We start from the raw sequence: 11,957 nt of genomic DNA on the forward strand, positions 1-11,957 counted from the left end.
TACAGAGCAGGTGGCGCAGCTGTAAATACCTTAAGAATTGAGACATGGGAATCCCAAAATGTTGAACCATATTTTCAAAGGATCTCAACACTCCACTCTCATATAGGTAGATGTTTAAATGTTAAACAATATGTAAGCAATACAAGCAGTTTTTACAACTGTTTATAATTCAAATTATCACAAAACACATAGAATTATATGTTTATTAAAATTGATATGCATAGAATGCAATATTTACAACAATCAGAGGGTACAATCTCTCTTAAATAGGCCTACTAATTATCAGAACAATTGTGTTTGTGTCAGAGAGGTCTACACTCCAAGTCCAGTACTACATGACTGATATGTGGAGCATATGTTTTAACATGCTCTATGTGCATAATGTTTGTCCTCCATGTGGCCCCAGTGATGTCTAACAACAGTAAACAAATACGGCTTGCTGTGTCTCTTGCCCAGGCAGTCCACACTTCCATATCTTTCTGTATCCTTAGAGGAGATTCTTTCACAGCAGAGCTCTTTTTGACATCTATAGCAGATGAATGTTCAGGTGTTTGATGGTGCAAAGGTGTAGTGACATTTTGGTGGATATGCAAGATTCCTCCAGTGCTCTTCTTTAGCAGACGACATGCCACAGGCCAACCCTCCTCTGAACTTGGTATGAGACCCAAATTCACTCGGTCAGCAAGATCACTTAAAGGAAGCTAAAAAGAATGCGCAAAGAGTAACTTTATTCATCTCACCAGGTATACAGACCTACATTTGTTTTAATTGCACTTTTGGACTGCTAACAGCCTGATGCTTCTAGTGTGTATTTAAGAAGTGATATCCTCTGACTTCCATAAATCTTTAATGTATCAAGTACCCAATGGAAGAGTTCAGTACTAATTAAATAAAAGACAATGACCCCCCCGCCCTTTAATTATCTAAATCTACAAACTGTGTTCTTCACCTGTCTGTTGTCTCCTTGATGGACAGTGCAGTAGTCTAACACACCATTGATCAGAAGGTTTCTTCGTAGAGCTTTTACTGCATCTGGGTTCCATTCACAGGCATGCACGTGTGCAGCCTTTGCATGTACCAGATATGGAAGAGTGAAGTAGCCAATCCCTGTACAGTGAAGCAAAATAAAATTGGTGCATCACCTCCTACATCCTGGGTGATTAAAATCCATTCCAACTCTGAAAAATACATATAATTGCTTTTACCTGCATATAAGTCAATCACAGTCTCTCCACTGCAGTCAAAAGAAGCTATTCTGAGCTTCTCTGTGATATTCCCAGATGAGAACATGCACTTCGTGACATCAAACTCATACCTGAAATTTCAGTCAGATGGAGTGCTCAGTTTGTTCTAACATTTTGAAGAAGCACTTTCTTTCTAAATAACATGGCAACATTGGTAGCACTTTAAAATAATGTTCCATTCATACACATTAGTAAATGCATTAGGTTTCATAACAATGAAAACTGTATTTTTCAAGTATTTATTTATCTTTGTTAATGTTAGTTAATAAAAAAAAATTCTTCATTGTAATTTCATGTTAGTTCATAGTGCATTAACTAATGTTAACATATAAAAGTTTTGATTTTAAAAATGAGTTTGTATATACTGAAATTAACATTAACCAAGATAATAAATGCTGTTCATTGTTAGTTCATGTTAACAAATGTAACCTCATTTTAAAATGTTACCACAACTTTTGTGCTACCTGATGTGGTTGTCGATGTGTGTTACATAGCTGCTGTCTCCTAAAAGCATTGTCACTATAGGTGTGCGATACCCATCCTGGGAAATCTTTTTAATTTGTGCTATACGTTTTACTCCCAGGGTCTGGGCAACTGCAGTCCAGAATTCAGATCCTAACATAAATGACAAAAAGTGAGCACAAGCTTGAAAAACATTTAGCTTATGACTATGTGTGATACTGTTCTGAGCTAAAAAACACCATGAGTTGTAGAATTATTTATATAAAACTCTCAATATAGAATATACTGTACATTCTACTTATTTTAAAGTAGAGACTGGACCTACAGAGGGGCTGAGATTTATTATTACTCACCAATGTCCTTCCATATTGCATTAGAGAAGCAGCCTTCACCAAACAGGACAAGATCCCCATGGCATTGCCAGCGACAAGGCATATCTCTCTTTAGTTCTTCACTCCAAATCTCACCTTTGGAAACCACCAGCGACTGAGTGGTCTCTACAAGTCTCTCATGCACTGATTTATTTCTATCCTTTTTTGATAACTGGGGTACCTATAGTGAAAAATTTAAAGAGTGAGTAATGCTCAGACTGGACTAAAGTGAAAAGTTATTTGGGTTCAATTATCCCATGGATGTAGTGCATTTCTGGCCCCAGTTATCAACGCTGCTTACCTGGACATCAACAATTTCACAAAAGCTGTCCTGTGCTATATACTCCTTTAGTGCCACGATATCAAGCAGATCAGATGCTCGGAGTGGAAGCGTTACTGTCCCATCTGGGTGCTTTTGTGTACAGTACTTGCGGTCCAAAACACCTTGTGACAGTAGATATTTTCTGCGGAACAACTGAACATCTTAATACACTATCCCGATAGTAAATGAAAAATTTGTGTAACCACTAAAGTTGACTAGTTTTAACGTGACAGACAGTAACCTACCTGTACAGTTGTGCATGGCGCTGCGGCACCTTTAAACACGGAATAACAACCATATTTAACCGGAGGCGTAACCATTCCAGATATTTTCACTCCTTAACCAAATGAAGATCATACGTCAAATCGCGCTGGATTAATGTTGCTTTTTGACACTACAAAAGTAGGGGAGATCAATGGAACACATTCGCCTAAAACTGAGATCGTTTCTAGCCGGAATGTCCTCAGTGTTGCACATCACATAGATGGCACTTCAAAATAATCCTTTATTTCAACGCATGAAGGCGCTGTGATAAATAAGGGCACAAAAGCGAAGCACACATACAACACAAATAAAAACATAATAATAATAATAATAATAATAATAATAATAATGTAGCAAGGTCTTCTTGCAAATATTTCAATTAACAACTTTTCTCTTGTTTTTATTTTTCATATATATTAAGGATTTTCAAGAATTATTTTTGAAATATAGAAGAAAAGGGGTTTGTCTTTAGGGGCTTACAGTAATGAATATGACATTTCCCCAAAATAAAAATATTTGATAAGTGATAATCTTCTATTATTATACTAAAATGTATGTAATTTTGAGTCAATGGATTTATTGATATTCTAAGCAATGCATGTCAGACCAAATCATTAAATATAGTTTATTCCGAAATTAATTATGTATCCATTACTACAAGACTATTTAATTATTTTAGACCGTACATTTATTACATACATAAACTGTATGATTATTTTAATGAAAATTAAATGATATTATTACTTTTTATTGCTGTAACAATCTACAGTAGTGCCCAAAAATATTGGCACCCTTGGTAAATATGCGCAAAGAAGGCTGTGAAAAAAAAAATCTGCATTGTTTATCCTTTCGATCTTTTGTTCAAAAAATTCACAAAAATCTAACCTTTAATTGAAGTAAAACAATTGAAATAGGGGAAATATTTCATTATTAAATAAATATTTTCCTCCAAAACACGTTGGCCACAATTTTTGGCACCCCTAGAAATTCTTATGAGTAAAATATATCTGAAGTATATTCCCATTCATATTTGACATTTTTTTAGTGCACCTGGGTGACTAGGAACATGAAATTGTTCAGCCATGACTTCCTGTTTCACAGGGGTATAAATATGAGGTAACACACAGTCCAAATTCTCTTAATCATCAATCACAGAGGGTTAAACTAAAGAATATAGTTCTGATGTGCTGCAAAAGGTTGTTGAGCTTCACAAAATGGGAAGTGGCTATAAGAAAATAGCCAAAGCATTGAAAATGCCCATTTCCACCATCAGGGCAATAATTAACAAGTTCCAATCAACTGGAGATGTTAAGAATCGACCTGGAAGAGGATGTGTGTCTATATTGTCTCCACTCACAGTGAGGAGGACGGTTCAAGTGGCCAAAAAATCTCCAGGGATCACGGCTGGGGAATTGCAGAAATTAATTGGGTCTTGGGGTCAGAAAGTCTAAAAAAAATAAAAATAAATCAGACATCACCTATATCACCACAAGTTGTTTGGGAGGGTTTCAAGAAAAAAGCCTCTGCTTCCAACAACAAACTCAAGCATCTTCAGTTTGCCAGACACTACTGGAACTTCAAATGGGACTGGATTCTATAGTCAGATAAAACAAAAACAGAGCTTTTTGGCAGCAAATACCAGAGATGAAGTACCCAATGCCCACGGTTAAATGTGGTGCTGCATCTTGTATGTTGTGGGGCTGTTTTTCTGCCAGAGGTCCTGGAGATCTTGTTCGGATACATGGCATTATGGACTCTATCAAATACAAACAGATAAAAAATCAAAACCTGACTGCCTCTGCCAGAAAGCTTACAATGGACCCTGGTTGGATCTTCCAGCAGGACAATGATCCAAAACAAACATCAAAATCAACACAAAAATGGTTCACTGACCACAAAATCAAGGTTCTGCCATGGCCATCCCAGTCCCCTGACCTGAACCCCATAGAAAACCTGTGGGGTGAACTGAAGAGGAGAGTCCAACAACATGGACCTCTGAATTTGAAAGATCTGGAAAGATTCTGTATGGAGGAATGGTCTCAGATCCCTTGCCATGTGTTCTCCAACCTCATTAGACATTATAGGAGAAGACTCCAAACTGTTATCTTGACAAAGGGAGGCTACAAAAAGTTGTTACTCAATGTTACTCAAAAAATGACAGGTTCTAGTAGTCTTTTTGCCTTTACAATTGTATAAAATATTACAATATTTTAATGAAATCATCTATAAAGTAAAAAAAAAGCCAGACCATTTCATTTTATGAATGCGAAACTTCCCCATCAGTCTGAACAAACAATTGTATAAGCTTTCTCTTTATCTACCCCATTGCCATTGACGTATATCTTGTATATTCCAACTGTAAAACAATCTATAATTTCTTTGCTTTCCATGTTGATATTATAACACTCATTACTAGGTAAAATGTCTGTTGCAAAATATCAACTGACTTCATTCCGGGAACGATAGATGGCAGCATACTTTGCATTTTACCGCGAAAAACATTTTTGTGTCTGCTAAGAAATACAGCGCGTCCAATCACAGCGCACGCTGCCGTCCCATGAGACACGTTGTAAACAGTGTTGCGAACAAGTGGAGGTAAGGATGAGAAACATTGTTTTCGTTTTAAAAACTAGTAAACTTTTTTAACTGTCTTTTATATTTGCGCATTACTTTGACAATGTATATATAGAAGAAAATGTAGAGCACCAGATTTCTGATGCACTCTTGTTTTATTAGATGTCAACGAACAGTTGTGTGACATCTATCCGGCTTGACTCCGTCAAACAAGAGGACAAAGGGCAGATCCACTTGTTACCTTGTGAAATAGAGCATAACGGGCCTGCCGAAGTCTCAAAGTTCTTTACTTCCACTGTGAAGGAGCGCGAACACGGTTAGCCGAACACCAATGCACTGCTCAAGTATGAAACACGCTGCAGCACTCTGTCAGATGAAGATAACATGTTTGTTTTGTAGAAATAACCGTGTCATTCAGAGGCCGAGGACTGAAGGGTCAAAAATTGAACTGCCCAAAAGGACACACAGGACTGGTGCTGAAAGAGGTTCAGAGGCCTGCATCTGATCAAGAGGTGACCTTGACTGCACTTTGTTTTTACATTTACTGATATAAATTGATAAGCAACGAGTAAGCATCAGGATGTTACTTTATATAGAACTTTCCCCCAAAATGAAACATATCTCATTTACTCATCCTCTTGCCATTCCAGATGTGTATGACTTTCTTCCGAAGAACACAGATTAAGAGTTTAGAAGAATATTTCAGCTCTGTAGGTGCTTACAATACAAGTGAATGGTAGCCAGAACTTTGAAGCTTCAACAAGCATATAAAGACAGCATAAAAGTAATCCACATAACTCCAGTGGTTAAACCCATGTCTTCAGAAGTTATATGATAGGTGTGGGTGAGAAACAGATTCATATTTAAGTCCTTTTTTTTTTTTTTTTTTGGTGATTCACATTTTTCGTGCATATCACAAACTTCTGGACAGGGAGGAGAATTTATAGTGAAAAAGGACTTAAATATTGATCTGTTGCTTACCCACACCTATCATATTGCTTCTAAAGACATGGATTAAACCACTGGAGTCACATGGGTTACTTTTATGCTGCCTGTATGTGCTTTTTGGAGCTTCACATTTCTGGCCAACATTCACTTGTATTGTATGAACCTACAAAGCTGAAATGTTATTCTAAAAATCTTTGTGTTCAGCAGAAGAAAGTAATACACTTCTGGGATGACATGAGGGTGAGTAAATGATGAGAGAATTGTCATCTTTGGGTGAACTATCCATTTAAGGAATTGATGTATAGTGCAATTAAATTAGCTGGTTTACTGCTGTAGGCCTAGACCAAAACATTGAGTGCTGTTTGTAGGACACAAATCTTTACACATTTTGTCTCATAATTGTTTATTAGGACAGAATAGTAAAAGTCTCTTCAGTGTTCCATAATTTCACATACTGGAATTTGGAGACACCCCCAACATCTGATGATGGAGTTGTGATGGCAATGGCATGGCCTCAGCTAGCAGAGACGGTAAGTAACTTTTGGTGACGACTTAAAACACAGGCAATTTAATAAATCATTAGAATCTGCTGTACTGAAAAGCATTTTTCTTAATGGGAATTTAAATCTGACAAATAATTTATCTTCTTAAACTTAAAATCAATCCCTCTTTCTGCAGATACATGGACCAGTGGACGACTGATCATTGTTTTATTATGGACATGATTACCTGCCTCTTCTCAAGTACACTGTTACAGTTACACAAATGTGAAAACAAAACAACTTACTAAGTTGTGGTATTGACCACCATTTTTATTGAACAGAAAATGGATAACTATTAAAGACTTATTTTGTTTTCACTTATGAAGAAGTGGAAAATTCCGGGGTCTCTTGATACCAAGCCAAGGTCAGGTAGACCAAGAAAGATTTCAGCCACAACTGCCAGAAGAACTGTTCGGGATACAAAGAAAAATCCACAGGTAACCTCAGGAGAAATACAGGCTGCTCTGGAAAAAGATGGTGTGGTTGGTTCAAGGAGCACAATACTTGTTAACCCCTCTCCAAACATAGTGCTTATGGTTGTGACCATAAAGCTCTATTTTGGTCTTGTCACTCCAAATTACAGTGTGCCAGAAGCTGTGAGTCATGTCAAGGTGTTGTCGGGCATATTGTAACTGGGCTTTTTTGTGGCATTGGCTTCTTTCTGGCAACTCAACCATACAGCTCATTTTTGTTCAAGTATCATCGTATTGTGCTCCTTGAAACAACCACACTCTTTTTCCAGAGCAGCCTGTATTTCTCCTGAGGTTACGTGTGGGTTTTTCTTTGTATCCTTTACAATACTTCTGGCAGTTGTGGCTTAAATCTTTCTTGGTCTACCTGACCTTGGCTAGGTATCGAGATCCCCGAATTTTCCACTTCTTCATAAGTGATTGAACAGTACTGACTGGCATTTTCAAGGCTTTGGATATCTTTATATCCTTTTCCATCTTCATAAATTTCCATTACCTTGTTACGCTGGTCTTTTAACAGTTCTTTTCTGCTCCCCATGGCTCAGTATCTAGCCTGCTCAGTGCATCCACGTGAGGGCTAACAAACTCATTGACTATTTATACACAGACTCTAACTGCAATTTTAAAAAGCCACAGGTGTGGGAAATTAACCTTTAATTGCCATTTAAACCTGTGTGTGTCACCTTGTGTGTCTGTAACAAGGCCAAACATTCAAGGGTATGTAAACTTTTGATCAGGGCCATCTGGGTGATTTCTGTTATCATTATGATTTAAAAAGGAGCCAAACAACTATGTGATAATAAATGGCTTCATATGATCACTATCCTTAAATAAAAGACAGTTTTTTTTTTTTGCATGATCAGTCCTATTTTCCAAATCAATGCCAACATTTCACAATTTCAAACTTTTGAGCACAACTGTACTTCTTACCTTTCCATTCTCTCAAGGGCACTTTATAGAGAAGGATATACTTTAGGAATAAATATTCAAACCAAATTGTCCACATACACTATGATAAAAAAAACTTAAAAACATGTTTAACTCTTACCAGATTGTCCACATACACTAAGATAAAAAACTTAAAAACATGTTTAACTCTTACCAGATTGTCCACATACACTACGATAAAAAACTTAAAAACGTGTAACTCTTAAAGTCCAATAATACCAAAGAGATTTTTATGTTAAAAAAAAGTTTGTGGACGGCATAGGGACAGTCAAGTGGATTCCCTTCCAAAGCATCTGCCCTGTTTTAAAACATTACACCAATGTAGAAGTGTGGAGGTGGTAATTTATGAAAAACCCTTTATATGCATTTTGTGTAATTTTCTGAAAGAGCTGATAAAAAGATTGGGCCACAAATAATGGCTATGTTTGGGGTGGATGAGGAGGGGGCGGCGATGGGGGAGGGTCCGACTCTACCCTGCTGCGTTTGACCGCCAGGCCATGATCATGTGCCTTTCTGATGTGCCTGTACAAGTCTCCCGACTGTGTGTAGCTACGATAACAGTAGCTGCACTCATAAGGTCGTTCCCTGGTGTGTACAATGGCATGTCTTCTCAGGGTGTATGCACAGGAGAAAGTCTTTCCACAGGTGTTACAGGTGGGTACATCATCTACATAGTTCCCAATAGAGTCCTGAAAATCCTCTAGGTACATGGCCTGTTGCTCTGGCTGGGAACTGGCTGGAAAAAGAGATGATGGAAAGCCAGTATTGTCTGTCGCAGAAGTACCTGGACCTTGCGGTGAAGAAGGATATGAGAGGGGCTCTTGATGGGGAAGGTGAATTATTGGGTGAGCAGGTATGAACTGAGTGTTGGTGAGCTCCTCAATATCATGGTTACTGTCTTCGTAATCATCACTGTGAACTAAATCTGTATTTCTCCTTTGACCATGATCCAAGACCTCATCCATGTCATCCGACTCCTCATCAGAAATCACAATGGCCTCCACTTTCACCTTGATGCCATCCTCATTTTCCTCCCCTACTGCTGAGGAATTTGTTGAAGTTCGAGTGAGAGGCATTTTGTGCCCTTTTCTCCTTTCATTCGGGATGTGTTGAGACAACCTAGGATTTCCAGTGAACTGTCCATTTTTCTGGTCTTGAATGGGTTTTACGGTTTGACTCAGCAGACTGTTGGTATGCACTAACATGCCAGGTTCACTGGAGACTGAGTGGGCAGTGCTGGTGTTATCTACATTGTTCAGTGTCATTGCAGAGGCTACAACAGGTTGGATCTCTGTGCTTGTCTGAATTTGTTCCGTCGAACTACATGGACCTGAAAGTGCAGACTCAAGGCTAGCTGATCTTGCAGATATTCTTGTTTTGTCATGCCTAGGTGAAGCACTACATGCGGGCAAACCTGGACAAGAATTACTAACCGGTAACTGAGATTCCATTCCTGGCTGGGTAGTGTCAGCCATCTCTGAACTTTCTACACCACTGTGTGTGAGGAGATTGCCCATGCCTGCTTGTGTCTCAGTCTTGGTATCAATATAAAGTGACATTTGTTGGATTGACTGAGGACAATGTGCTAAAGAGGATGATAAGGATGGGTTTCCAACTGTCGCTGGTCCATCTCGTCCTAATACCCTTTCTGTCTCAGCACCAGGCATGTCCTCTTGAGGTGACCCGTCAAGCCCTTCTCCAGTTTTAGCTAACTCGTTTGCTCCAACTTCTACTCTTGTGCTGTCCGCCTCGGCCAATCCACGACCCTGCAGTCTTCTCTTACAAACTCGCACCACATCATTCATGTGCAAGAAGCTGGCTGCAGCAAGCACGTCCTCTGGAGGGGGGTGGGCTTCCAATCGAAGCACTCCGTCGTACATAAAATCAAGAAGCAGTCCAAAGGCTTGAGGGGTCACTATATCACCGTTAATGGTGACTGTGTCTCTCAGGGGCCCTCCATTGACTGAGCTTGTATTTCCCATTGACTGATCGGAGTAGAACATATGGAAAAAGGGAGAGAAAGATGCCAGCACAGCACGATGAGCTACGAAGCGAGTCGGGCCGACCTGCACGGCGCAGTCACAAAGGAAACCTTGCAGACGCTGAGAGCGCAGACAAGCCAAGAGCTGCTGACTATGACCTGAAAACTCCATTTCCACTGACAAACCTGTGGAGAAGAGAGTTAATGAAAACTAGTGTTCATTCATGTTGTTCTCCTGAAGATATTGTGTAGTTGCAAAATAACCTATTTTATACAGATAATAAATAGAAATGCATAACATTAGCATATACTTCCTTGTTGAGTTGACATGTTTTTTTTTTGTTTGTTTTTTTTTACTTACAGAAGAGTCCTGACAATGTCCCAACGTCCACTTTAAAGTCAGCTCATTTAATCCACCATCATATTCGTGCAATCAAATGCACTGCAAACACCAGCTTAAAGCTTGAGCTTCTCTTTTGAAAGAGCACATATGTAGGGAGTTGTAATTGTAGGACTGAATCTCAGCACTCCTTCACTATTCTACACTAATACACTAGTAATAATGACATGGTACCTTAGAGCCTAAAGGAATTAAAGCCGCTTTTTTATCTTCATAAACAACATCCTTATATGGTTTGATGACTAGACCATACTTTCACTTGATCACCGTAATATAGACCCCAAATGAGCAAGACGTCTTTTAAAAAAATCCACTAATCAAGAGGTTGACAAGTGATATATTGCTGTTTATAAATGCCGACTGATGCATTTGTAGTAAAAACGAATAAGCGCTACTGGCATGTTTTCCTTTAAGACAATGCATCAAGAATATACACTTACACGTGTAATGCGTTCAATGTATGTGTGCACAGCCTGCTCTGCCATCTACTGGCGTGGAGATCACCCCTCCAGAGGACGTGCAGATCAAAACGCATCCTATTAGTTTTTTGTTTTTGTTTTTTTATTCTTTGATGTCTGTAATACAATTGTATATAAAATAAATGTATATGATGTACATTTAAATAAATCAAGATTTAATTTAATAATATAACATAATACAAATATTGATATCTATATTATTATATAATTGAGAATATAACATTTATTTATTTATTTATTTAACAACATTATACAATACAATAATAAACTGAAGACAAACAAGAAAAAAACAACAACAACAAAAAACAAACAAACAAACAAACATTGAAAACAAGAAGAAAATGCCAAAGAATATACAAAACACAAAAAATATTTTGATGAATGCACTCTTCTCTTACAGGGCTAATGTACTCTTCACTTTATAGCACCACAAAAGTTTTATTAGCAAATTAACATTTATTTATTTATTGAACACCACCATTCTAAAATACAATAGTTAACAAAGAATAACAGCAAGAAAAGCACTTATGAAACATAAATACTTTTTAGAAGATTTGTTTTTTTATTCAGTCTCTTCTCTTATAGCACTAATATACTACTGTTCACTGTTTTATTAGTATTTGAGCATTTATTTATTTATTTAATTGGTTATTTATTAATTACCACTTTTGTTTTAAAAGCAAATGAGCATTTATTTATTTATTTAATTGGTTATTTATTAATGACCACTTTTGTTTTATAAGCAAATTAACATTTATTTATTTATCGAACACCACCATTATAAAATACAATAATTCACTGAGAACGATTACAAGAACACACAGATACTGAGAGTCTTTAATATGTTTTTTTATTATTATTATTATTATTCAGAGAGTCTCTTATCTTATAGCACTAAAATACTGTTTACCTAAATAGAACTACAACTGTTTTATTAGTAAATTAGTATTTA

At 37.4% G+C, this 11,957-nt stretch overlaps 3 protein-coding genes across 4 annotated transcripts; 1 reads left to right on the forward strand and 2 right to left on the reverse strand.

The window, feature by feature from the left end:
* Positions 1-189: 189 nt before the first annotated feature.
* Positions 190-2,847, reverse strand: trmt12 (tRNA methyltransferase 12 homolog). The gene is made up of 7 exons (XM_051658141.1): positions 2,645-2,847; positions 2,379-2,541; positions 2,060-2,258; positions 1,709-1,859; positions 1,206-1,315; positions 950-1,107; positions 190-701 (listed from the first exon to the last, which is right to left on the reverse strand). The coding sequence occupies exons 1-7, from the start codon at positions 2,695-2,697 to the stop codon at positions 303-305; spliced, it is 1,233 nt and encodes a 410-aa protein (XP_051514101.1). The 5' UTR covers positions 2,698-2,847; the 3' UTR covers positions 190-302.
* A 2,315-nt stretch (positions 2,848-5,162) lies between these two features.
* On the forward strand, positions 5,163-7,700 carry LOC127418219 (ribonuclease H2 subunit C-like). The gene is made up of 5 exons (XM_051658676.1): positions 5,163-5,258; positions 5,400-5,553; positions 5,637-5,749; positions 6,596-6,715; positions 6,864-7,700. The coding sequence occupies exons 2-5, from the start codon at positions 5,400-5,402 to the stop codon at positions 6,885-6,887; spliced, it is 411 nt and encodes a 136-aa protein (XP_051514636.1). The 5' UTR covers positions 5,163-5,258; the 3' UTR covers positions 6,888-7,700.
* Positions 7,701-7,924: 224 nt separating this feature from the next.
* On the reverse strand, positions 7,925-11,486 carry LOC127418218 (zinc finger and BTB domain-containing protein 3-like). Of its 2 annotated transcripts, none has more exons than XM_051658675.1 (2): positions 10,701-11,486; positions 7,925-10,312 (listed from the first exon to the last, which is right to left on the reverse strand). In XM_051658675.1, the coding sequence occupies exon 2, from the start codon at positions 10,296-10,298 to the stop codon at positions 8,565-8,567; it is 1,734 nt and encodes a 577-aa protein (XP_051514635.1). In that variant the 5' UTR covers positions 10,299-10,312; positions 10,701-11,486; the 3' UTR covers positions 7,925-8,564. The 2 variants fall into 2 exon arrangements, with proteins under 2 accessions (XP_051514635.1, XP_051514634.1); XM_051658674.1 differs by having other exon boundaries at positions 10,488-11,485.
* Positions 11,487-11,957: the final 471 nt, after the last annotated feature.

Source organism: Myxocyprinus asiaticus, chromosome 27 (genome assembly GCF_019703515.2).
Source record: "Myxocyprinus asiaticus isolate MX2 ecotype Aquarium Trade chromosome 27, UBuf_Myxa_2, whole genome shotgun sequence".
NCBI lineage: Eukaryota > Metazoa > Chordata > Actinopteri > Cypriniformes > Catostomidae > Myxocyprinus > Myxocyprinus asiaticus.

Bases quoted from the DNA above. Each gene is read 5' to 3' on its own strand.
- trmt12 (XM_051658141.1), bottom strand. From the start codon at position 2,697: ATGGTTGTTATTCCGTGTTTAAAGGTGCCGCAGCGCCATGCACAACTG. The intron at 2,259-2,378 runs GTAAGCAGCGTT...TTTTCACTATAG, and splicing joins GTGAAATTGTTGATGTCCAG to GTACCCCAGTTATCAAAAAA. The intron at 1,860-2,059 runs GTGAGTAATAAT...CATTTATGTTAG, and splicing joins TGCAATATGGAAGGACATTG to GATCTGAATTCTGGACTGCA.
- LOC127418219 (XM_051658676.1), top strand. From the start codon at position 5,400: ATGTCAACGAACAGTTGTGTGACATCTATCCGGCTTGACTCCGTCAAA. The intron at 5,554-5,636 runs GTTAGCCGAACA...TTTGTTTTGTAG, and splicing joins TGTGAAGGAGCGCGAACACG to AAATAACCGTGTCATTCAGA. The intron at 6,716-6,863 runs GTAAGTAACTTT...CTCTTTCTGCAG, and splicing joins GGCCTCAGCTAGCAGAGACG to ATACATGGACCAGTGGACGA.
- LOC127418218 (XM_051658675.1), bottom strand. From the start codon at position 10,298: ATGGAGTTTTCAGGTCATAGTCAGCAGCTCTTGGCTTGTCTGCGCTCT.